General features: G+C 37.2%; 1 protein-coding gene across 1 annotated transcript; it reads left to right on the top strand.

Moving 5' to 3' along the window:
• The first annotated feature begins 1,656 nt into the window (after nucleotides 1-1,656).
• CNRIP1 (cannabinoid receptor interacting protein 1) lies at nucleotides 1,657-19,721 on the top strand. Its single transcript, XM_016137876.2, has 3 exons — nucleotides 1,657-2,266; nucleotides 4,342-4,492; nucleotides 18,733-19,721. Exons 1-3 carry the CDS (start codon nucleotides 2,088-2,090, stop codon nucleotides 18,895-18,897), a joined length of 495 nt encoding a protein of 164 aa, XP_015993362.1. The 5' UTR covers nucleotides 1,657-2,087; the 3' UTR covers nucleotides 18,898-19,721.
• Nucleotides 19,722-20,875: the final 1,154 nt, after the last annotated feature.

The following is a 20,875-nucleotide window of genomic DNA, read 5'->3' as shown; positions in this document are numbered from 1 at the left end:
AAACCTTTTAAAATTTTGCCAAACTCATAGTCAAAAAGTAGTTTTAATAATACTGATTTAATTTGTATTCGTCTGACTCTTCTACTAGAGATAGTTAAGCATCCTTACATGTGTTTATTGACGTTGCATTTCCACTCAGTTACAACTGCTAATAGAGTCAGGTGCTAAAATGTGCATCATCTCATTTGATCCTCACAACGACCCTACCAGAGATATAGCATCTGCTTTCCGCACCTATTTTACAGATGAAAAAACTGTTTCCAAGAAGTAATGACACTTACCCAAGGTCACACAGGTGACAAAGTGGTAGAGCGGGAATTTTAACAAGTCTCATTGTAGTACTTCTGGGCTGAACTACTACACAAACTGCCTCTGCTGCCAGGAACATTTTCAAGCCGTTCCCTCCAATCTTACTCCCTATTTTCTGGTGAAGTCAGAACAACTTGGTTAAATCAGCAAATATTTGAAAGGTCCCTTTGCAGAAGATACTATGATAGATTTTATTGGGTGATCTGAAGAAACAAAGCTCCTGCCGCAAAGTCTTTTTGACGAACCAAAATACATTATAGGTAAGGGATATGTATATATGTACAGATATATATATATATGTATATATATATACACACACACACACATATATATGTTTTTTAGAAGGATATGATTTACTATCAGCAACTATGGTGTAGTCAGAAAATCTATCCAATGACAGAAGCGAATAACGCACAAAATTTGGCCGCCCTACAGAACTTAATGCTAGTCAGAATAGTGTAGGGAACATTGCAAACAATTGCGTAATGAGAGTTAAAGTGGATTTATTTTTATTTCTGAAGAATAATGTAGGAAATGAATCACTTTCGAGATGACGCTATTTCTAGAGAAAAGCAGTACTAACCTAGGTAAACAAAAACTAGCAAACAGACCTGTCCCTACCCATTTGTCCCCGTTTCTCCATCTCCCAGGTGTGCTCACTGGCCCTGGTACTATCCACCTGGGTGGTGCTGAAGCAGGAGCTCACTCTCCGCTTTCTGAAGCCGTTCCCAGTACAGCCGTAATATTCTTGGTCTCCTTTTGCTTCCAAAATCAGGATCTGTCAATTGACTTCTGCCTGAAGACTTTCTAATCACGCTTACTATGCAAATCTAAACTCTGCTGTGTCCGACCGAGGACTCTGCCAATAATATTTTATTGAGGATCCCTTCTCTTGGCCATCCTCGTCAACTATATCTTAAACACATGCCGGTTGCCTTTGACAGGGTTAATAGCTCACCCATCAAAATCTGTAAATGCATGTGATTCATTACACTGTGTCATTCCTGAGACAAGAATATGAGTAATGGAAATACAAACCCACAAGATGTAGCTCTTTGAACAGATATTGGTTATTTTCTTTTTTTCTTCCTTGTCCCACATTCCCAGACCCTTGGCCATTTCCCCTACGCTTTGGAAAGACATATCTCCTGAAATTTAAATCACAGGCTAGTGATTTCCTGCTCTGCTTCCCGTCTCCCTTACGCCTCTCAGTTTCCTCCTGTTTGCCTGAAGCCGGATCCGCGAGCGATGGTGACCAATGGTCTCCCCGCTTTGCTGACCGAGGTGGTATCTAGCTCCTCGGTGTTGTCGCTGAACACTAGTACCTACACCCTCCCTCCCAATCTTCTCCTCCAACCGCCCCGTACAGCTCTAGGAGGAGCCTAAATGTCTTCTCCCGGAGCTGAAGGGGATTGTGCAGCGTAAACAGGATTAACTCTCTCGCCCCCAGCCGCATTGATCTGTCTGCGGCCTCAGGGCCACAGCGAGCCCACGGGTGCGAGGAGGGCGCAGCACAGAAGCGAGGCATGCGGGGTCTCCGGGCTTGGGAACTGTTCCAACCTCTCGCTTTCTCGCCAAGTGAGGCGGAAGGCCACAGCCTCAGAAGCTGCTCCTCCAAAGCCCAGGCGGACGGCGCGGGCTCCTAGCTGCAGCCTCCCCTCCGCCACCTCCCTCTCCCTCCCGGCGCTTCCTCTCCGCCCACCGCACTCCAGCTGCTGGGTCGCCGCACTCGCTGTCCTCCGCCCCCCTGAGCCTCCGCGCCCGCCCCGCGCCCAGCCATGGGGGACCTGCCGGGCCTGGTGCGCCTCTCCATCGCGCTGCGCATCCAGCCCAATGATGGCCCGGTCTTCTTCAAGGTAGACGGGCAGCGCTTCGGCCAGAACCGCACCATCAAGCTGCTCACCGGCTCCTCTTACAAGGTGGAGGTGAAGATTAAGCCCAGCACGCTGCAGGTCGAGTGAGTGCGGGCGCGCGCCGCGGATGCCTGCCCCCTCCCCGGGGTACGCGCGGAAGACGGAGGCCCGGGAACAGCCTGAGGCTCCCGGGCCTCTCTGGGCTCGTGCGGCGCCCAGCCGGACCCGGCGTTGGGGGAGCAGAAGTCAGCTCCTTGTTCCTCTTGGTCCCCTCCTCTGCCTTAACTCCTTTCTTTCCTCAATTCTCACTTCTCTCCACCCACCGCGGGGTGGGATGTATAAAACAGCGACGGGACGCCTGGGGGCTAGGGATTTTTTTTGTTTTTTGTTTTTTTTTTCATTGTAAATTTCTCATCCCTTCTGTCCAGCCACTGGCGTGAACCCCCAGGCGGCCAGAGTGGTGCAGATGCGAGCGGCTAGCCTTGGGGTTCACCTTCCTCAATCTCGGTCTTCCTCTCCCCAGTCCTGGCATTCCGCCCGGGTCGGATGAAGGAGAGAGAACGGCTGAGGAATGTAGTGTAAAGGCGGGGGATGGGGTGGTTATTGGGGCTCCCCGAGGGCCCTCCCCCCTCCTCCATCCGCCCTTATGTGGCTGAGGACCCCGGTGCTGGAGGAGCAGCCACAGGTCAGAGCACAGCCTCCTCTGCTTGGCCTAGTTTGACGGTTTTTTCGTGCCCGGTGTTTTTCTTTTTTTCCTGAGTTGTCTGTCTGTTCAGCCTAGTGATGGTGCCTGGGATTGGCAACATACTTACAACAAAAAGACGGGGAGGGGGGTGGGTTTTGTTTGTTTGTTTGTTTGTTTGTTTGTTTGTTTGTTTATTCATGGCAGGAATTATCTTCCCTGCTACCACAGTCGATGTGCCTGGTAGACCTCAGGCAGAAAGTTAGTGTGGTAGGATGCAGTAGCTATGGAGAAGTACCCAGGGGTGGAGTCATTTACCTCTCGGTCTCCACCTAAACATGATATGAAGTCTAGCGTGGAAGGAGGAAATAGCCAGCATTTATATCATCTACCATATTCTGAGGGGAGATGGGGGTGGGGCTTTGCATCCACCAAACACCTTTTATAGCTTAAATTAATTCAATAAACTTGTTTTGGCCTTTTAGATGCCAGGCCTTAGTTCAAACACTTAGAACCAAACCTGGATTGTTTCTGGTACTCCTGGTCCATCTATCTGTCAGCATCCCCCACAGCTCCATGCACCCATTACTCTCATTTCCCAGTGTTCTGTGTATTGCCATATGATCTAGACTTTTACTTTCCTTCTTTCCTAGCAACCTCTTTTCTCAGGTTATCTGTTCTATATGCGATTTTCTTCTGGGTAGTTTTCTATTTTTCAAATTAAAAAACCAGTTTGTGTTAATGACAAAACTTTTTTCTAGTTATACTTTAATTTTATTAAGGTTTTTCAATGACCTAACCCAGGGTTCTCAAACTTGAGTGTATATCAGAATCACATGAAGGGCTTGTTAAAACTTAGATGGCTAGGCCTCACCCTAGAGTGGGGTTTAAGAATTTGCTTTCTAATAGGTTGGCAGGTGATATTGTTCTTTCAAGTTCAGGGACTACTGCTTGAGAGTCATCATCCTAATACAAGGGAATAATGCCAGTGAGAATTTCTAGTGGTATGGCTGGCTTGAGGAAGAGTACCCCAACTCACAGGACGCCTGATTGTTGGAACATGAAAAAAAAAATCATTAGTTTAGTGGTTCACAACCCTACCTACACATTAGAATCACCTAGAAAATCTTAAAATAAATTTACCAGTGCCTGAACCATATCCCTAATCTCTGGGGTTTTTGATGGGACTGGATATAGCTAGGTTTTTAACAGCTCCATAGATGAGAAACTGAAGAAGAGGACCACTGATAGAGTCCTACCAGGCCTCATATAAGTATTCTGGATGAGAATACTGAGGTCAGTTCAGAGAGATTAAGTAGCTATGGTCACATGAGTGATTAGTTGAAGAACCCAAGCCTCCTGAACTTGCAGAACTTTCTACCATATCCGTCTCCTCTAGCCACATCCTGTAGGCTTCCAGCCCAGGGTTATGGTCTGACCAGGACTGGGTGCCTAAGCTAATCCCTACCATATGTGGCCAACTCAAGTTTATTGCAGGAACATTTCCATTGGTGGTGTGGCAGTCCCACTGGAGCTGAAGTCTAAAGAGCCTGACGGGGACAGAATTGTTTATACGGGCATATACGACACAGAAGGTGTAGCCCCAACCAAGAGTGGAGAACGGCAACCCATCCAGATCACCATGCCGGTAAGGCCTGCTTGTGGGTGTTGGTGTTGGGGTGTGGTGCCAGGCAAATCAAAACCATAGAAAACAATCATTATCTCCCCTTAAGGAAAGGTATAAAAAGAAATGTTATGAAATTATGAAATATTATCTCAACTCGTGGTTTCATATTAGAATCTGATTGTCTAGAATATCACAATACAACTAATTAAATAATTTGTGCTCTTCTAATGGTCAATTTTAAGCCTCTTTCTACTCTTCTAATCTATTGCATTGATCTGTTTTTTTCTTATGCCAATACTGCATTGTTTTAAATTCATTGCTTTTATAATGTGTGTTAGAAATAAATAATGTATTTTGCAACTCATCACCTTACTGAACTTGCTTACCAAAATTTTTTAGTAAAGGATCTTGAGTTTTTCAGATAGAAAGTTGTAATCTACACATAACTGTAGTTTTCTGTTTTTGTTTTTATTTTTGTTTTTTTTTTCTGGTCTTACTGCATTGGTTTAATGTTTCTAATGTTTCTAGAATAAAGTCACCTGCTAGTGGTGGTAAGGAGTATCCTTGTCTCCAAGGTTTCACTATTAGGTACAATGATAGTTTCAAATATTTATCATGTTAAAGCATTCTTTCTCTAGTTCACTAAGAGGTATATTTTTATTGGGAGATGTGTTAAATTTCATTTAATTCCTTTCCCATCTATGGAGATAATTTATCTCCATTGATATATTAATGTAATAATTATATAATACATTTTCAAATACTAAGCTACCTTTATTTCCTAAAATAAACCATACTTTAAAATTATGTATTATTTTAAATATATTGCTAAATTCAAGATGCTAATAGTTTACTTAGGACTTTTAGATTTTTATTTTATTAATTTTTTCACTTGTTTGATTTCTCAGCAAATACACAAAAATTTTTTACATATCAGGCACTGGTAGAAGAATGATGGAAAAAACAAATATCCCTGACTTTATGGCGCTTCTAAGCTAGAGAAGGAAAACATACTTTATACATGATTATCAATAATAAAGTAAATTTTTATAATGTCGAGCGAAGTAAAAAGGTAGTGGTGCATTTGGAGCATCATATATCAGGAGTCTCAGCCTCATCCAAGAGTTTGAGGAAAGAGTTTAGGGAAGAGGAAGCATGTGAGGAAAGAAGAGCTACTAAGATCAAGAGCTGAGTGAAATAAGTCAAAGAAAGATAAATACCATATGATTTCACTTATATGTGGAATCTAAGGAACAAAAAGGACTAATCAAAAACGAACTCACAAATATAGTTGACAATTTGGTGAACAGAGGGGAGTGGGGATTAGAGGGCTTGGAGAATGGGGTAAAGGGTTTAAGAAGTACAAATCAGTAGTTGATAGATGGCCATGGGGAATGCAGTTAGCATTAGATATTGGCTAGGTGGAAAACCAGAGGAGAGGAGGAGAAATTAGGGGGACTATTTTGTAAACTATATAAATGTCTAAGCGATGTACTGTATACTTGAAACTAATTAAAATAAATAAATTAAAAAAAAAAAAAGAGCTGGAAGAAAGCAAAATGTGTTCTAATGAATGAGAGAAGCCCAGCATGGCAGGGGCAGAGTGAAGCAGAGACAGGCTCAAGACAAAGCTGGAGAAGTAAGTAGGTGTTGGATGTTACAGGACCTTCTTTCCTTTCAGATTTATCCTCATGCCTATAGGAATTTGTTCGATATACATTTGTTCGATATAAATTTATTTGATATAAATTTACATACAATAAAATTCACCAATATTAAGTGTCCAATTACATAGGTTTTGACAAATGGGTACTACTATGTAATTACCACCCCAATAAAAACATAGAACATTTCTGTCACTTGAAAAATTCCCTCATGCCCATATGTAATCAATCCCCCAAACCCTAGCCCACCCTGAGGTTTTTGTCTCAATACCTTCATTTTAGCTGCTCTAGAATTTTATGTAAATAGAATCATACTGTTGTGTCTGACTTCTTGCATTTGTCATAACGTTCTTGAGATCCATCTGTGTTGTTGCATGTATCAGTAGTTGGTTCCTTTTATTACTGAGTGGTACTCCATTGTACGGATATCCTACAATTTACTTATTTTTCTCTAATAATTGGATATCTGGATTGTTTACAGCTTTTGGTATTATGAGTAAAGCTATTATGAAGATTTGAGTATAATTGTTAGTGTGAACACGTTTTCATTTCACTTGGGTAAATACCTAACGGGAGATTCGACTTGAGTAAATACCTAAGGGGAGATTTGACAAGTCACAAGGTAAGTAAGTGTATGTTTAACTATATAAGAAATATCCAGACCATTGTACCATTTCATATTTCTACCAACAATATTTGAGAATTCTAGCTGCTTTGCATACTTACTTATATATCAGTCTTTTAAATTTGGAAATGCGAAAGACCTAGCAGAGCCAAAACAATTTTCTTTCGTGTCCTATATACTATAGTCTTTAAATCAGGTTGCATAAGTCTTCCAGCTTTGTTTATTCAGTTATTTTAGCTAGTCTAGGCCTTTGCATTTTTATATGGATTTTAGAATGAGCTTGTCAATTTCTCCAAAAATTGGGATAGTAATTTGTTTTGCATTAAATCTGTAGTTTAATTTGGAGAAATTTGACACTCTAATGTTGAACTTTCTAATACGTGAATATGATATCTCTATTTAGGTCTTCTTTAATTTCTCTCTATATTACAGTGTTCCCTATATAGATTTATATATTTTTTGTTTAATCTATGAGCATTCAGTTTTCAACACTAAGTATGAAGTTAGCTGTAAGTTTTTTTGTTTTGTTTTGTTTTGTTTTTGGTATACTCAGGTTAGAGTAGTTCCCTTCTATCCCTAGTTTACTGAGAGTTTTTATCAGGAATGTGTTTATAAAGTGTTTTCAAATGTTTTCTCTATCTTTTGAGATGATCACATGGCGTTTTCTTTTTTATTCTGTTCTATGGTAGATTATATTGCTTTTTCAGTGTTAAAACAACTTTGAATCCCAAAATAAACACTATTTGGTCATGGTATAGTCTCTGTATATATGACTGGATTTGATTCATTAATATTTTATTGAGGATTTTTACATCTCTGCTCTTTAGGGATATTGCTCTGTGGTTTCCTTTTCTTGTAATGTCTTCGTCTAGTTAATACTGACTGCATAAAATGATTTGGAATGTGTTCACTCTTCTGTTGTCTGAAAGAGTAAACACATTAATACCTAGTATTGATATAATTCTTCTTTAATGTTGGATAGAATTCACAAATAAAGGCATGTGTTTAACTTTGAAGATTTTAGTTAACAAATTCAATTACCTTAGTTGATATTGAGCTACTCACATTTATGTCTTGAGTTGTTTGTAATTTATCTTTCATGTTATTCATTTGTTTTAATTAAATTGTCAAATTTATTGGCACAAAGTTATTGATAATTATCTTCCATCATCCTTTAATGTCTTAGGATCTCCAGTGATGTCTATCCTTTCAGTTTTGATATTCATAATTTGCTTTTTTTTCTCTCTGATCAGTTTAACTATTTACCAATTATTAGGCTTTAAAAATTGAGCTTTGTTTTCATGTTTCACTGTCCATTCTATTTCATTTTATTTCTTTATTTTTTTTCTTTATTTGCCCTGTGATATTTTAATTGAAGTATAAGACCTATATACATGATATTTATATATATCATATTGCATATTTATATAAAATAAATGATCCTTTGTGTATTGTACAGTTCTGGTTTTCAATAGTTTGACTAAGATGTACCTAAGTGTGGTTTCTTTGTACCTCTTTTTCCTTAGGGCCCATTGAATTTCTTGAATCTGTAAGTTATGGCTTTTTACTAAATTTAGGTTATTTTTAACCATTATTTTGTTTAAGAAATATTTTTTTTCAATTCCATACTCTGCTTTCCTTAGAGTATAGGACTCTAATTACACATACGGTGTTACCCACAGGTCTTTACGTTCCCATTCAATTCTCTTCAATTTTCTTTTGTGGTTCTTCAAATTAGACTATTTCATTGACGTATCCTCAAGTTCACTGATTTTTTTTCTTCTATCATTTCTAGTCTGCTATTATGCTTATCATCTAATATTTTTGACATATTTTTCGGCTCTAGAATTTTCATTTGCACTTTTTATATTTTCCATTTCCTGAGACTCCCTGTTTGCACATCATTGAAACCATGTTCCTATTTACTTCTTTGAGCATATATATAATTTCTGGTTTAAAATATTTGGTAAATCCAACATTTGGCCCCATTTAGAGTAAGTTACTATAGAATGACTTTTTTTTCCTGAATTTGGGTCATACTTTCCTGCTCTGTTACATGTTTGGTAATATTTGATTAGAAACTAAACATTGTAGATAATATGTTATTAACTCTAGTTTCTTTTATTCTTCTGAAGATTATTGTCTTTTTATACTGTAGCATGCAGTAAACATTCCTGGACTCAAGCTACAAACTCTGTGTTGCCAGCAGTAAGTAGTAGCTGATACGTGTGCTTAATTTTTTTCAGCTTCCAGTTGCTGCTTTTCTAGCCTGGTCCCTTAAGCTAATAGAGTTTAGCATTCAACCAAGGAATTGGACAGTTTATACTGAGATTTGGGGATCCATCCACCCTGAGATTTCCCTAAATTTCCAGCTGCTCTGCCAGTCCTGAGACCTTTGCTTTGACATTTCAAGCCATTAAGGCTTTAACTTATCAGGTTTGGGAATGCACTCAATCAAAAAAGAAAAAAAAAGACACCGAAATTACAAATCTTACTCAGCATAATTTTTTTTCTTTCAAGGATCGACTCTTCACTGATTTGACTGCTTTTTCATTAGGTCCATTAGGGTGTCCCTTTCTACCAGCCCGTGCGTGCAGTTAGCCAGGGATGACAGCAGAGTTATAGTCAGATTCTGGGTTTCACCTCTTCTGCTGCTCTCTTGCTTCCAGGATTTTCTCCTGGAATATTTCCACTGCTCCACCGTCCTGAACACTGTCTTCAGCCACTTCTAGCAAGAAAACTTCCATTTTCTTCTGCCAGATCTACAGGAGACTGAGGAATTCCCTCAGGCAAAAAAAAACCCACAAAAACAATTCTTAGCTGTTGTAGTTGAGGTCTTTTCAAGGTAACTCTCCTCTGGTTTCTGTCCTGCTTTTAGTCACTTTTTAAAGGCTTCATTTTTTTAATTTATATTTTGCCAGATTTTATGATAATACGTGTAAAGTTCATCCAACAACTCCACGCCACCATTACCTATCTCTCTCTTTTAAAAACCTTTATAAGAGTTCTAGGTCCTGATAATATGATAAGATTTGCATGTTTTTAAAATCAGTTTAATGTGCAATGTGGAAAGGAGACGAAGACAAGAAGAATAATTAGAAGGCCTTTATAGACTAAGTTTTGCTGTCAGGTTTAATAGCTTTATAAAATGAATTAGGAACATTTTCGTAGTTTGTGTTCTGAAACAATTTACATAGCATAGGACTTAGCTGTTACTTGAAAGTCTGACAGAATTTCCCCATAAAAGTCAAGATCCAAAATAAAGATATTTGGAAGGAATGTTTTTAACGTTTAATTTAGTCCGTAACTTTTACTTGAGGTGGGGGGAGCTTTGTGGTTTTATTGAGTCCATTTTACTTGTTTTTCTGACAAAATCATTCATTTCTAGAGTTTTAAAATGTATGTTTAGACCTCTAAGAAAATATTTTCATGTTACATACATGACAAAGGATCAAAATAAATCTTTTGTTATAACAAAGAGATATCCTTCCACTCCCAGTATGTCAAAACAGCATGTGTAATTAGAGTTGAAAGAAAATGTTAATTCGAAGCAGAACTGCAAATATGAAAGTTATCAGAATTTTAATGAGATCACAGAGGGTCACCGAGCCAGCTTGAAGTTGTTCCTTTTTTCACTGAACTTGTACTGGGCACTGAGTCAAGTCCAGAGGGTACCACCATAAATGAGCCTGTACCATCTCTTCCAAGTGCTCATAGAGCAGGAGAGGAAGCCTCCCCATCTTCTCCCTGGAACCAGTATGGGCTGGGGACCAGAGCTATAACTTTCTCTGTTTATTCCTGAGGCTGCTACTCCCTCCTCAGCCTCTGGCCTTAAAAGGACCCGAAGGATACTTCTCTTACTACAGGTGTAAGCAGAACGAAAATTGTGGGGGACGATTAACTCAAACATTTAGGAAGGAGTTGATTAAAAACTTCTTAATTAGATTTGTAAAGTAAGAATTTTTACATTATTTTGGATGGCTGAAGTACAGGTATTTTTTTCTAAATGAAAGAATGATTCAGACTTAGTCATGAAAAGAAAGATTTTATTAATTACCATAAGTCTAGATCAACTGTCTAAATATACACTAAAACAGGGGTCCCCCACCCCCAAGCCAGAGACCAGTACTGGTCAGTGGCCTGTTAGGAACTGGGCCACGCAGCAGGAGATGAGTGATGGGCAAGCAAACAAAGTTTCATCTGTATCCGCAGCCACTCCCCAGTGCTAGCATCACCGCCTCAGCTCCTCCTCAGATCATCGGGTATTAGATTCTTATAGGAGCATCAGTCCCTGATGCCCTAAAAGGTTGGAGAGGCTTCAAGTTACTGGGTAATTTGGAAGTATGTTGTAGGAGACAGGATCTGCAGTCTCTTACTGTAACTCACAAATCCTGAGTCCCAGAAGTAAAGCCTATGTTCTTACATATAATTTCCACATCTAGAAAAAGCAGGTCATTGATAGTTGATTGTTCCAACAACGATCTTACAGCTTTTGGTTTGAGCATTGGCCATGATTTGAATCTTATCTGTAATAGAGTGAGTCTAAGGAAGACAATTGAAATTAGGATTTCCTGATCAAGTCAGCATCTCTAATGTTAAGCTCAAATATCATTCTAGTAATGAAAGCCTTACATAACCTTTTACACTGTTGTATGACTTTTGCCACCAATGTTTCAAGCTTAAGTATTGTAAATTACAGACACAATCACACTTTAATGGATACCGAGGACGTCTTGAGCTGTCCAAGGAAACCCAGTTACATAGGTGAAGCCAGCAATGGAAGCTAGATTAAGGGTATACCAGAGAGATTGCCTATGAGTCTAAAGTTACTTCAAAGTACGTAGTTTTTTTTTTGTTCGTTTGTTTGGTTTTGGATTTTTAAATCATTGGATAAGTAATGCTGGGATAATTGGCTATTTGAGTGAAACATCACTGTAGTTTTTTTTCTGATAATATACTCTAAAATATACTTCAGATAGATCAAGGAGTTATCTGTAAAAAATCAACTTTTAAAAAAATCAAAATAAAAAGAGTTAATCTAAACCTAAAAGACATGGAAGACATCCAAAAGTAAAAATTTAAAACTTTGATTACATACTAGGCAAAATTTCTGCCAAACATCATAAACAAAGTTAAATTTTCATTATAATGTGATTTAAATTAAAAGACAAAATAACAATTGATGAAAAAAAGCTGTGTTGCTTTGATGTGCTACTGCCCATGTAGAAATTGTAGCTGCCATTAGTAACTTTCTGCAGTGAAGCTCAAGACAGGAAGAAGTCAAATACCATCTGACTTAGATTAACGGCAGTGATCCCTTTATTCAAATAATTCCACAAGCCCTGGTACCGGGAATTAATAAAGTGTTACCTAGCTCTAAAAGCTCTCCATCCCCACTTCAAAGAGAATGTTGACTTGTGTTTTAGTATGACTAATTCCCTACTCAGTCCTTTCCAGGAGAAAGTCCAGGTGGAGATGCTGTCTGTGTGAATCATTATAATGTTCTCCTTCTGTTGGCTCTCGTCAGTGGGAGACTGGTGGGAGTTTGGAAGAATAAGGCAAGGAGATGTATGAGCTTTGTTATGAGGCTGTGTGTGTGTGTGGAAGAAGGTAGCTTTATGCATGCACTCCCAAGGATAAAAGCTGTTCCTCGTGTCAGCTTTGTCTACTCATTTGGCAAGATCGGTAACAATATACGAAGAATTCTTGGAAACCTTTAAGAAAAAATAATCATAGGACATGGGAAATAGAAAAATAATTTTAAAACATAAATAAGCAATTCACAAAAAAAGAAATACAAATGACCAGTAAATATATGAGAAAATGGCTTAATTTTACTATTGTTAAAAAATACAGAGAGTACAATGACAATTTTCACTTATAAAATTGGTGAAATATTTAAAAATACCAATCGTTCAGTAGTTTTTTCTTTACTAGTATTTCTTTACTAGTATTTTTTCTTTATGAAATACAGTGGTTTTTATAAATTGATATTGTATCCTGCAAAATTGTTAAATTCACTTGTTAATTCTAGTATCTTTTAACATATTGTTTAATATTTCTACAAGCACAGTTGTTCATCTGTGAATAGAGACAGCTTTACTTCCTCTTTTTTTCCTCTTGCCTTAGGTACTGGCTAGGACCTCCAAACAATGCTGAATAGGAGTAGAAGCTAATAACCTTCCCTTTTTTGGCTCTTACCATTAAGGGTGATAGGCTTTTTATCCATGCCCCTTAGATTGAAAAACTTTCCTTCTATCCCAGTTTGCATAAATATTTATCTTGAATATTTATCATGAACGAATATTGAATTGCCAAATGTTGTTTCTGTATCTATTGATATGATGATATGATTTTTCTTTTTTCTTTTGTTAATGTGATGAACTCTCTTGGTCCCGATATAATATACTTATTATATATTGCTGGAGTTTTTATTATTATCTCAAGCAAATAAAAACTATAAGTAAATTTTCTGCATACATCCATAAGGGATTTTTATCTATAATTTTTCTTTACTTGCAATATCGTCAAGTTTGTATGTTGGGGTAATATCAGGCTTATAAAATGAATTGAAAAGAGTTCCTTCATCTGTTGTCTGAAAGAATTTATGTAGAATTGTTGGGTCTTTTCCCCCTTCAATGTCCGAATTTATCAATGAAACCACTTGGGCCTGAAAATTTCTTTCTGGGAAAATTGTTAACTACAAATTCAATTTCTTTAGTAAATAGAGGTCAACTGAAAATTTTATTCATTTCATTAAATGTATTGGTCTCCTTTGTTTCTGTTATTGGTAAATTTTTTTACTTGCTCAGTTTTGCTAGGGGGTTATCAATTTTAAGACATTTTCCAAAAACATTTTAGCTTTATCAACTTTTCTTTACAGTTTTTTGTTTTTTGTTTTTTGTTTTTACAATTTTTCCTTTTCTACCACATTGACTTCTGTTCTTTATTGCCTTCCTTCATCTTACTACTAGATTGGCTAAAATTAAAAGGACTAACAATATTAACTGTTGGAGAGGATGTAGGGCAACTGAAACTTTCATATTGCTGGTAGAAATGTAAAATGGCATCATCACTTCAGAAATATGTGACAGTTTCTTTTAAAGTCAAATATACTTTATAAGATACAAAATTTGTTGTCCTATATATATATTCAGCTAAGAGAAATGAAAAATATGTATTAACTAATAAAACTTGACACATCACAAGAACAGAGAGGCTTGAAATCCAGTAGGAATTAAATGGTAACACCACACTAAAAGTCACAGATGTTTATTTATACAGAATTTGTTTAGTAATGAAGTAATGTCATGTCTTTATCATTTTGTGCTCCCTAGTCAATGGATTTCTATGTGACCTTATTCTTGTCTCCAGTGGAGGTGGGTGGCATGGTGCATGCAGAGTAGTCTGGGTATTCTGGGCCAGCTGGTTGTAAGACTACAGAAATTGTTTAAAACAGGCTCTTGGAAGTACTCATTTATTACCGAGGACAACAAATGCATCTCCTCTCCTTGGAATCTGATGAGCTCTCTTTCACATTAGTTGTGCAATAAAAATGTACCAAGGTTTGTAGCTCGTAAGGACACTATAGCAAATGTCCAGGGATAGAGTAAAGTGTCAGTTTCAGAAATACAATAGACTGGGCGGCTTTAACAACAAACATTCATTTCTCATGGTTCTGGAGCCTGGAATTCTAAGATCAAGGTGCCAACAGATGTGGTGTCTGATGAGAACACTCTTCCATGTTCACAGAGGGCTGTTTTCTTGCTATGTCCCCACATGAAGGCAAGCAGGGAGAGAGAGAAAGGGGGGATGAAGAGAGAGAGTTTATTCCTCTTGTTTACTGGCACTAATCCCATTCATGAGGGCTCCACCCACATGACCTAATTGCCTCTGAAAGGCCCCGTCTCCAAATACCAAATACCACACAGTGGGGATTCAGGCTTTATTACATATATATTGGGGGATCCAAACATTCAGTTCATAGCAGTGTCCTTCCTAAAGCATTCAACAGGTGATAATCCATATATATTCTCACTCAGGGAGAAAAAAAGAAAAAAAAACTGATCATTAACTCTTAGCTGTTTTGCTCAAATGAACAGTTTGGTACAATGATGATAGTTCTTACGCAGGAATTAGGACACCTAGGTTCTTGACCTATCATTAGCTGGGTGCATATTTTAGACCAAGGGCAAGTCACTTAACCTTTTTGAATCTTAGTTCTTTCGTCCATAAAATGGAGATGCTAAAATCAAGACCAAAGTGGAATGACATCTTTTAAAGAGCTGCATAAAATAAAGAGTACTATACAAATGCAAAAGATTATACCTGTGTATAAATTGTATCACCCAGGGAGCCTGCCTGGGTAAATTTTCCTTGGAAGGCACAGATGGATTGGGAGGAAGAGCCTGAGTAGGTTCTTCTGTTCTTCAAAATGAATGTCAGCTTTTTAGACTCCATCTGTTCTTAGTCAGAGGAGAAGAAATTCTGAGCTGGGTGGTGAGATGCCCAAGAAATAGCACTCCGGAAGAAAGAAAAGGAAGGGAGAAGGCTAATGGGAAGTTAAAACAACTAGACATGGGAAAGAGGAAAATATATTCCTAGTCAGCAACAGTTAAGTTTACTATACCATGACCTTGGGTCAGCATTAATAAAAGAGAAACAAAACCAAAATATGAAGCACCTACTGTATTCCATATCTTTAACTATGACTGTTCCTGTCATCAGATTTCTATTTTGGTCTCTTGTTTTACTGAGAACTCTTAGATTGAGACTTTCTTAGTTTTAAGATTATTCTGACATAAATGTAGTGCCTTAAGTTTTTTCTTATTTGTGGTCATAATCATCTTAGTTTGTTTTTTTGTTTATTGTAACCAACTTTTGTCTGTTTTAAAAAAGGCCTTGGCATTATTTCTTTCTCTTACATACCATGGTTTTAAGCTGCTTCTCTCAAAAGACTAGCTGATGTTTGTAAAATATTTTTATAACTTAATTTAATTCAGTTTCACTTTAAATTAGAATGCCCTGTGCTGGTCAAAAATAATAAGTCTTAGTGATTTGTAAAATGAGATTTTGTTCTTACCACCACTACTGTACTATATACAAAGTTATAATATTTTCATATGTATATAGGTAGCCTTAATAGATTTTATAAAGTCCTGAGGATTTGAAAAATATAAATGTTAATTTTTTAGGAATGATAAATTCACTTCACCATTTAAAACATTCTTTCTGATTTTAAAAGTAACATTTATTGCAAAAAATTTGAGTAGAAAAGATAGAAAAACACTCAATTTAATTTCTTTATTTAGAAACTCTATTATTAATATTTTTTCATTTTATTTTTTCTGTATATCTTATTTTATATATTTGACTTCATACTGTATATAAACAGTTTTAATCAATCTTTTCCCTGTTAACATTGTTCTAATTATTTTCTCATTATTAAAAACACTAAATTCATGTTTAATGGTTATATAAATCCATCACATGGATATGCCACCATTTTCGCAATATTTTCTAAAGTTGGATGCTTAGATTACTTCTGGTATTTAGAAGTTTTTGCTAAGTTGATAGGTGAATATTATCTCTGTAAAAGTTCATATTTCTTTAATTACTAATATTATGTGTGAATATTTTTCAGATATTAGCCAGTTTTTTCTTTTTAATGAACTATGTTCCAGCTTTATCTGAATGTTCTTAGTTTTTAGTAATTTATTCATATATTCTTTTATATTAATGATATTAACTATTTGGTAATTCTTATAAATACAGTTTGGCTTAACATTTATTTCTGATTATAAAAGAACTCAATCATTAAATTTTGAAAATACAAATAAGTACATAGAAGAAAATAAAACTTATTAACATGTATAAGTTTAGTTGAATTAATATTAGACATTTTTGTTGGTACTCTGCTTAGTTCAGGTAATATATAGAATCATAGAAAAAGTTTACTAAAATTTACATTTAGAATTGTTACATAGTATTCCATTATATAGATATGCCATAATTAATTAATGTTCTAGATGGACATTTTTTAGTGTTTAATTTTTCACTCTTCTAAACACCGTGATATTCTTAAGATAAATTATAAATGAAATTGATAGACCTACATATATTCACACCTTTAACTTGATACAAATTACTCTTCCAAAGGGTTATATAATTCGGTTCCCTTTGGCAGTGTTTAGAATACCTGTTTCCTTGTAGCTAGCTAAAAATCAGTATTTTTATTTTTTAATCAACTTTGAGATATAGTTTACATATAATAAATGTACCCATTTTAAGCACGGTGATCAATGAGTTTTGACAAACATCTACATACACTCACGTAACCAACACCCATCTAGATGTAACATGTTTTCATCACTCCTCAAATTTTCCTCTGGCACATTTTCATTAATCATCGATCACTCGTATATCATATACATAATATATAAATTATATATCTACTATTTATATTATATATTATAATAGACTATGCCTATGAGTTTTATATAAATAGAATCATACAGTATGTATTCTTTGGGGTCTGGATTCTTTTACTTAGCATGTCTTTGAGATCCATCTTTGTTGCTGCCTGAGTCAGAATGTTTCTTTTTATTGTTGAATAAAATGCCATTTTATAGATACAGCAAAACTTGTTTATCACCAGGTGATGTTGAAACATTTGGGCTGATCCCTGTTTATGGTTATTATGAATAAAGCTGCTGTATACTTATACAGACCTTTAAAAAGAGATGCTTCATTTTCTTATCTGAGAGAAAATGTGTGGTATATCACCCACTGTTTCAAGTCAACCAAATTTCCCAAAGGAAAGCCAAATCTTGTTTTGGGATCAAATTAGTAGGATGAGGCAATGGTGCAGAATATAATTTTGAGAGCATCTTGGAGAGCTATCTGGGAAGCACCTGATTACCCTCCTCCTGTAGCAGCTACAAGCATTAGGCTTCTTCTACTCGCTGCCCTCCCCCTCCATGTCTTCTGGCTTCTGACAAGTCTAAAAACCCTGCCAAGTCAGTCCCCGTCCCTTCCCATGACAGGGAAGGGTCAGAGGAGAAAATAACGACAGGCATCATACTATTGAATGCCAGATCCCCTAAATAGCTCCAGGAGGCGGTAGCGGGGTCAGGCTACCCCACAGGCCACTTGAGCACCTGCCCAGTGGCCTCTAGGGTATTCTGCGCCCTCTTCTCAGCTACATGAGAATTGTGTTCTGGTTCAGAAGAATTCTGTGCAGTGATTTGTAGGACCTACCTTCTGGAAGCAGAATGCAGACTTTGTGAGAACAAGAATCATGCCTTATAGAAATGTGGATATGTGCAAGGCACCTTGTAGATACTCAAATATGGTTTTGGGTAAGGTATAATCGAAGCCTGAGACATGGGCACAGAGCTGGACTTATAAACATTCAGTGGTATTCGAAAGTTAAAGTGGGGTCTTTAACAATCAAATACTTCCAATAAAATAATTTTCCCTGGAATTGAAATTAATGATAGGACAATTGCCATCCTATGTTTAGTTATGTTGTGTTTATGTCATTTTATATAACTATCTTTTGAGATAGAAACCAAAAGACAATCATTAAACATTATTTCCTCTCTTCCCTTCCCAATCCCCCTTCTGTGGCAAGCTCTAAAATTCTGAGATTCTAAGTGGTTTCCAGAAATTAAATTTGGAAAACACATACATTTAGGGAGTTAAATTTTATTAAAGGCAATATAATAGCAAATGCCACTCATACAATGGAAATAAGATTTTATAGGGGAAAAATGGTCCATACACAGCTTTACAGGAAAATACTTCCCATAATAAGGGAAGATAGTTTATTAGAGTAAAGCCTAAGGTTTGCCAACTCAGAGAGTCTTGATCGATCACATCTGATGATGCAGGATCTCTCACTAACATTGGCTCTGGTCTATTGCTCATGGCAGAATGAATTTTTCATGGGGCGTATTTCTCTCCCTCAGATAACTGACATTGGGACCTTCGAAACGATGTGGCAAGTCAAGTTCTATAATTACCACAAGCGAGATCACTGCCAGTGGGGAAGCCCCTTCTCTGTCATTGAGTATGAGTGCAAGCCCAACGAGACACGCAGTCTCATGTGGGTGAACAAGGAGTCCTTCCTCTGAAGATGGCTTTTTCTGATGTTGCTGGACAATCCTTCAGAAATCTCCTTTTAGATAACCCAGCACAAGCCTTCACCAAGGCGCACCACACTGTTGATATTTCCCATCGGGTGCCAATGACCTACTAGCCCCGATTATTTTGAAAGTGTAATTTCCCTCTGATGCAATGTCCCTGACAAAAGATCGTGATATACCATCCCCAAGAAGACCCCATTCCATATTCTGTTGATGTGCCTGCATCCAATTGTTCTTGGTCATCATGTTGGCTGCTTCCAAGGACCTCGGCGGAATTGGCAGGCATGTCCCATATTTCACAGTTTTACTGAATAACTGTGTGTTATGTTTTCAAGTTGAGTGATTCTCCTTTTTTGTTAAACGTTAAATAAAAAAAAAAAAAACAATGTGTGTGGGTTCTCTCCCAAGTGTAATATGGTAACTTGCAATGTTTTACAGCCCTTAAAGCAGGCTTTGTGAAAATGTAATACAAATTGCAGTGAATGTGATTCAAATGTGCTCCCTCTAGATACCTCAGCTTTTCCAGGAAAGGATGATGACAAAATAAAAGGAGAAATATTTAAGAAGTGTTTATAGTGTATTAAAACTCTTTCAAGTAACTTAAGGTTCTGTGCCATGGCCTAGTGGAATTGGGAAGAAGCATGGTTGTGATCACTGTTAAACAAGGAGTTACAGGGTTATTATTTCTTTGGCAAGAGACCCTAGCATTATATTGATGGCATCCCTAAATTCCCCTTCACTTGAACTTTGTAAAACTGTGTATGGAACTGTAATTGACTTTTGATATTTCTTAATAAAGGTGTTGAAAATCATACCCTGGCTTGCCTTCTTAATTTGGGCAATATCTATTTAGCAGGTGGACCTCTGCTCCAAGCCAGCTCCTCTAAGATCTCCACCTGTGCTGCAGGGTGAGGGGGACAGACCTGGAGTAGAATTAGCACACTTACCCACAGATTAATTCTGACAATTTAACAGATGCTCCTGCCAGCTCTAACAGGGCTAGCACAGGCTCAGGCACTTGGTGGGCAATCAAGAAATGTTTGTTCCTGTTCTCTTTCCAAAATTCTTCCCTCCGTGGTGGCCACTCCCCTATAGCTGAGCAGCTTGAGGCTGTGGTGCTGTAATAGTAAGTGTATATCAAGTTGGACACCTCCTTGCCTTCTCCCAGGGTGCTGCAAGGTACCCAGCACAAAACCAGTACTCCACAAAGTTTGAGGATGAATCTCTAAGAAGGAAAGAAACTTCTTGAAAAGCAACATACTACTTTGTGACAATATTGTAATATTTGTTCACTTGAGAAGCACAAATCTTATCACATTGGAAAAAAATTAGTTGAGGATTTGTTTTTTGCTGCCTGTAAGCCCTTCATGTAAGAATAAGCAAGGTTAATGGAAGTATTGTAAAGAGCCAATTTATTGTAGAATGAAATTCGGAAGGCTGGCACCAAAACCCTTTCCACCTGTCACCTGCAATGAGGCTGTACTGCCAGCAGGGCACAGCAATGCCTTGGGTATGGGCTGGTTATGAGCGGTGGAGGGAGGGGGGTGGTTTAGGAGAGCAGTATGCTTCTCAATTCACCTGTTTTTCAAAAATAATAGTGTATATTACAACTGCTGCCAAATACAAAAATTGACCCATTTCTGATTACTGTATTTTAAAAACCAACACTCAATTATTTAAACAGACATTGAGATATTTTTAAAAATGTATTTACTATAGACAGAGACTTAAGTTTTCTTCTAGAATACCCAATAGAAATGCAATGATTTGAAGGTGGGGAAATATGAGAACTACATATTTTAATCTGAAGGCTTCGATTAAGAAATATTTTCATTTGTGAAACAAGAGGTTTCAAACTAGTGACTCATTTATCAGAGCTCCAGCGTTTGTTTTGAGGGGTAGAAGCAATATTATGGCTTTTGCAATATTTCCATGGCTTTAGAAAAACATCTAGAGGCTTTGATTT

The sequence above is a fragment of the Rousettus aegyptiacus genome, unplaced genomic scaffold (genome assembly GCF_014176215.1).
Source record: "Rousettus aegyptiacus isolate mRouAeg1 unplaced genomic scaffold, mRouAeg1.p scaffold_m13_p_7, whole genome shotgun sequence".
In the NCBI taxonomy this organism is placed as follows: Eukaryota; Metazoa; Chordata; class Mammalia; order Chiroptera; family Pteropodidae; genus Rousettus; species Rousettus aegyptiacus.
Note: the sequence above shows the minus strand (reverse complement) of the source record. Positions and strands in the feature narration are given on the sequence as shown.

Excerpts from the sequence above, each read along its gene's own strand:
- CNRIP1 (XM_016137876.2), top strand. The coding sequence starts at position 2,088 with ATGGGGGACCTGCCGGGCCTGGTGCGCCTCTCCATCGCGCTGCGCATC. Across the intron at positions 2,267-4,341 it reads CCCAGCACGCTGCAGGTCGA|GAACATTTCCATTGGTGGTG; the intron begins GTGAGTGCGGGC and ends AGTTTATTGCAG. Across the intron at positions 4,493-18,732 it reads CCATCCAGATCACCATGCCG|ATAACTGACATTGGGACCTT; the intron begins GTAAGGCCTGCT and ends TCTCTCCCTCAG.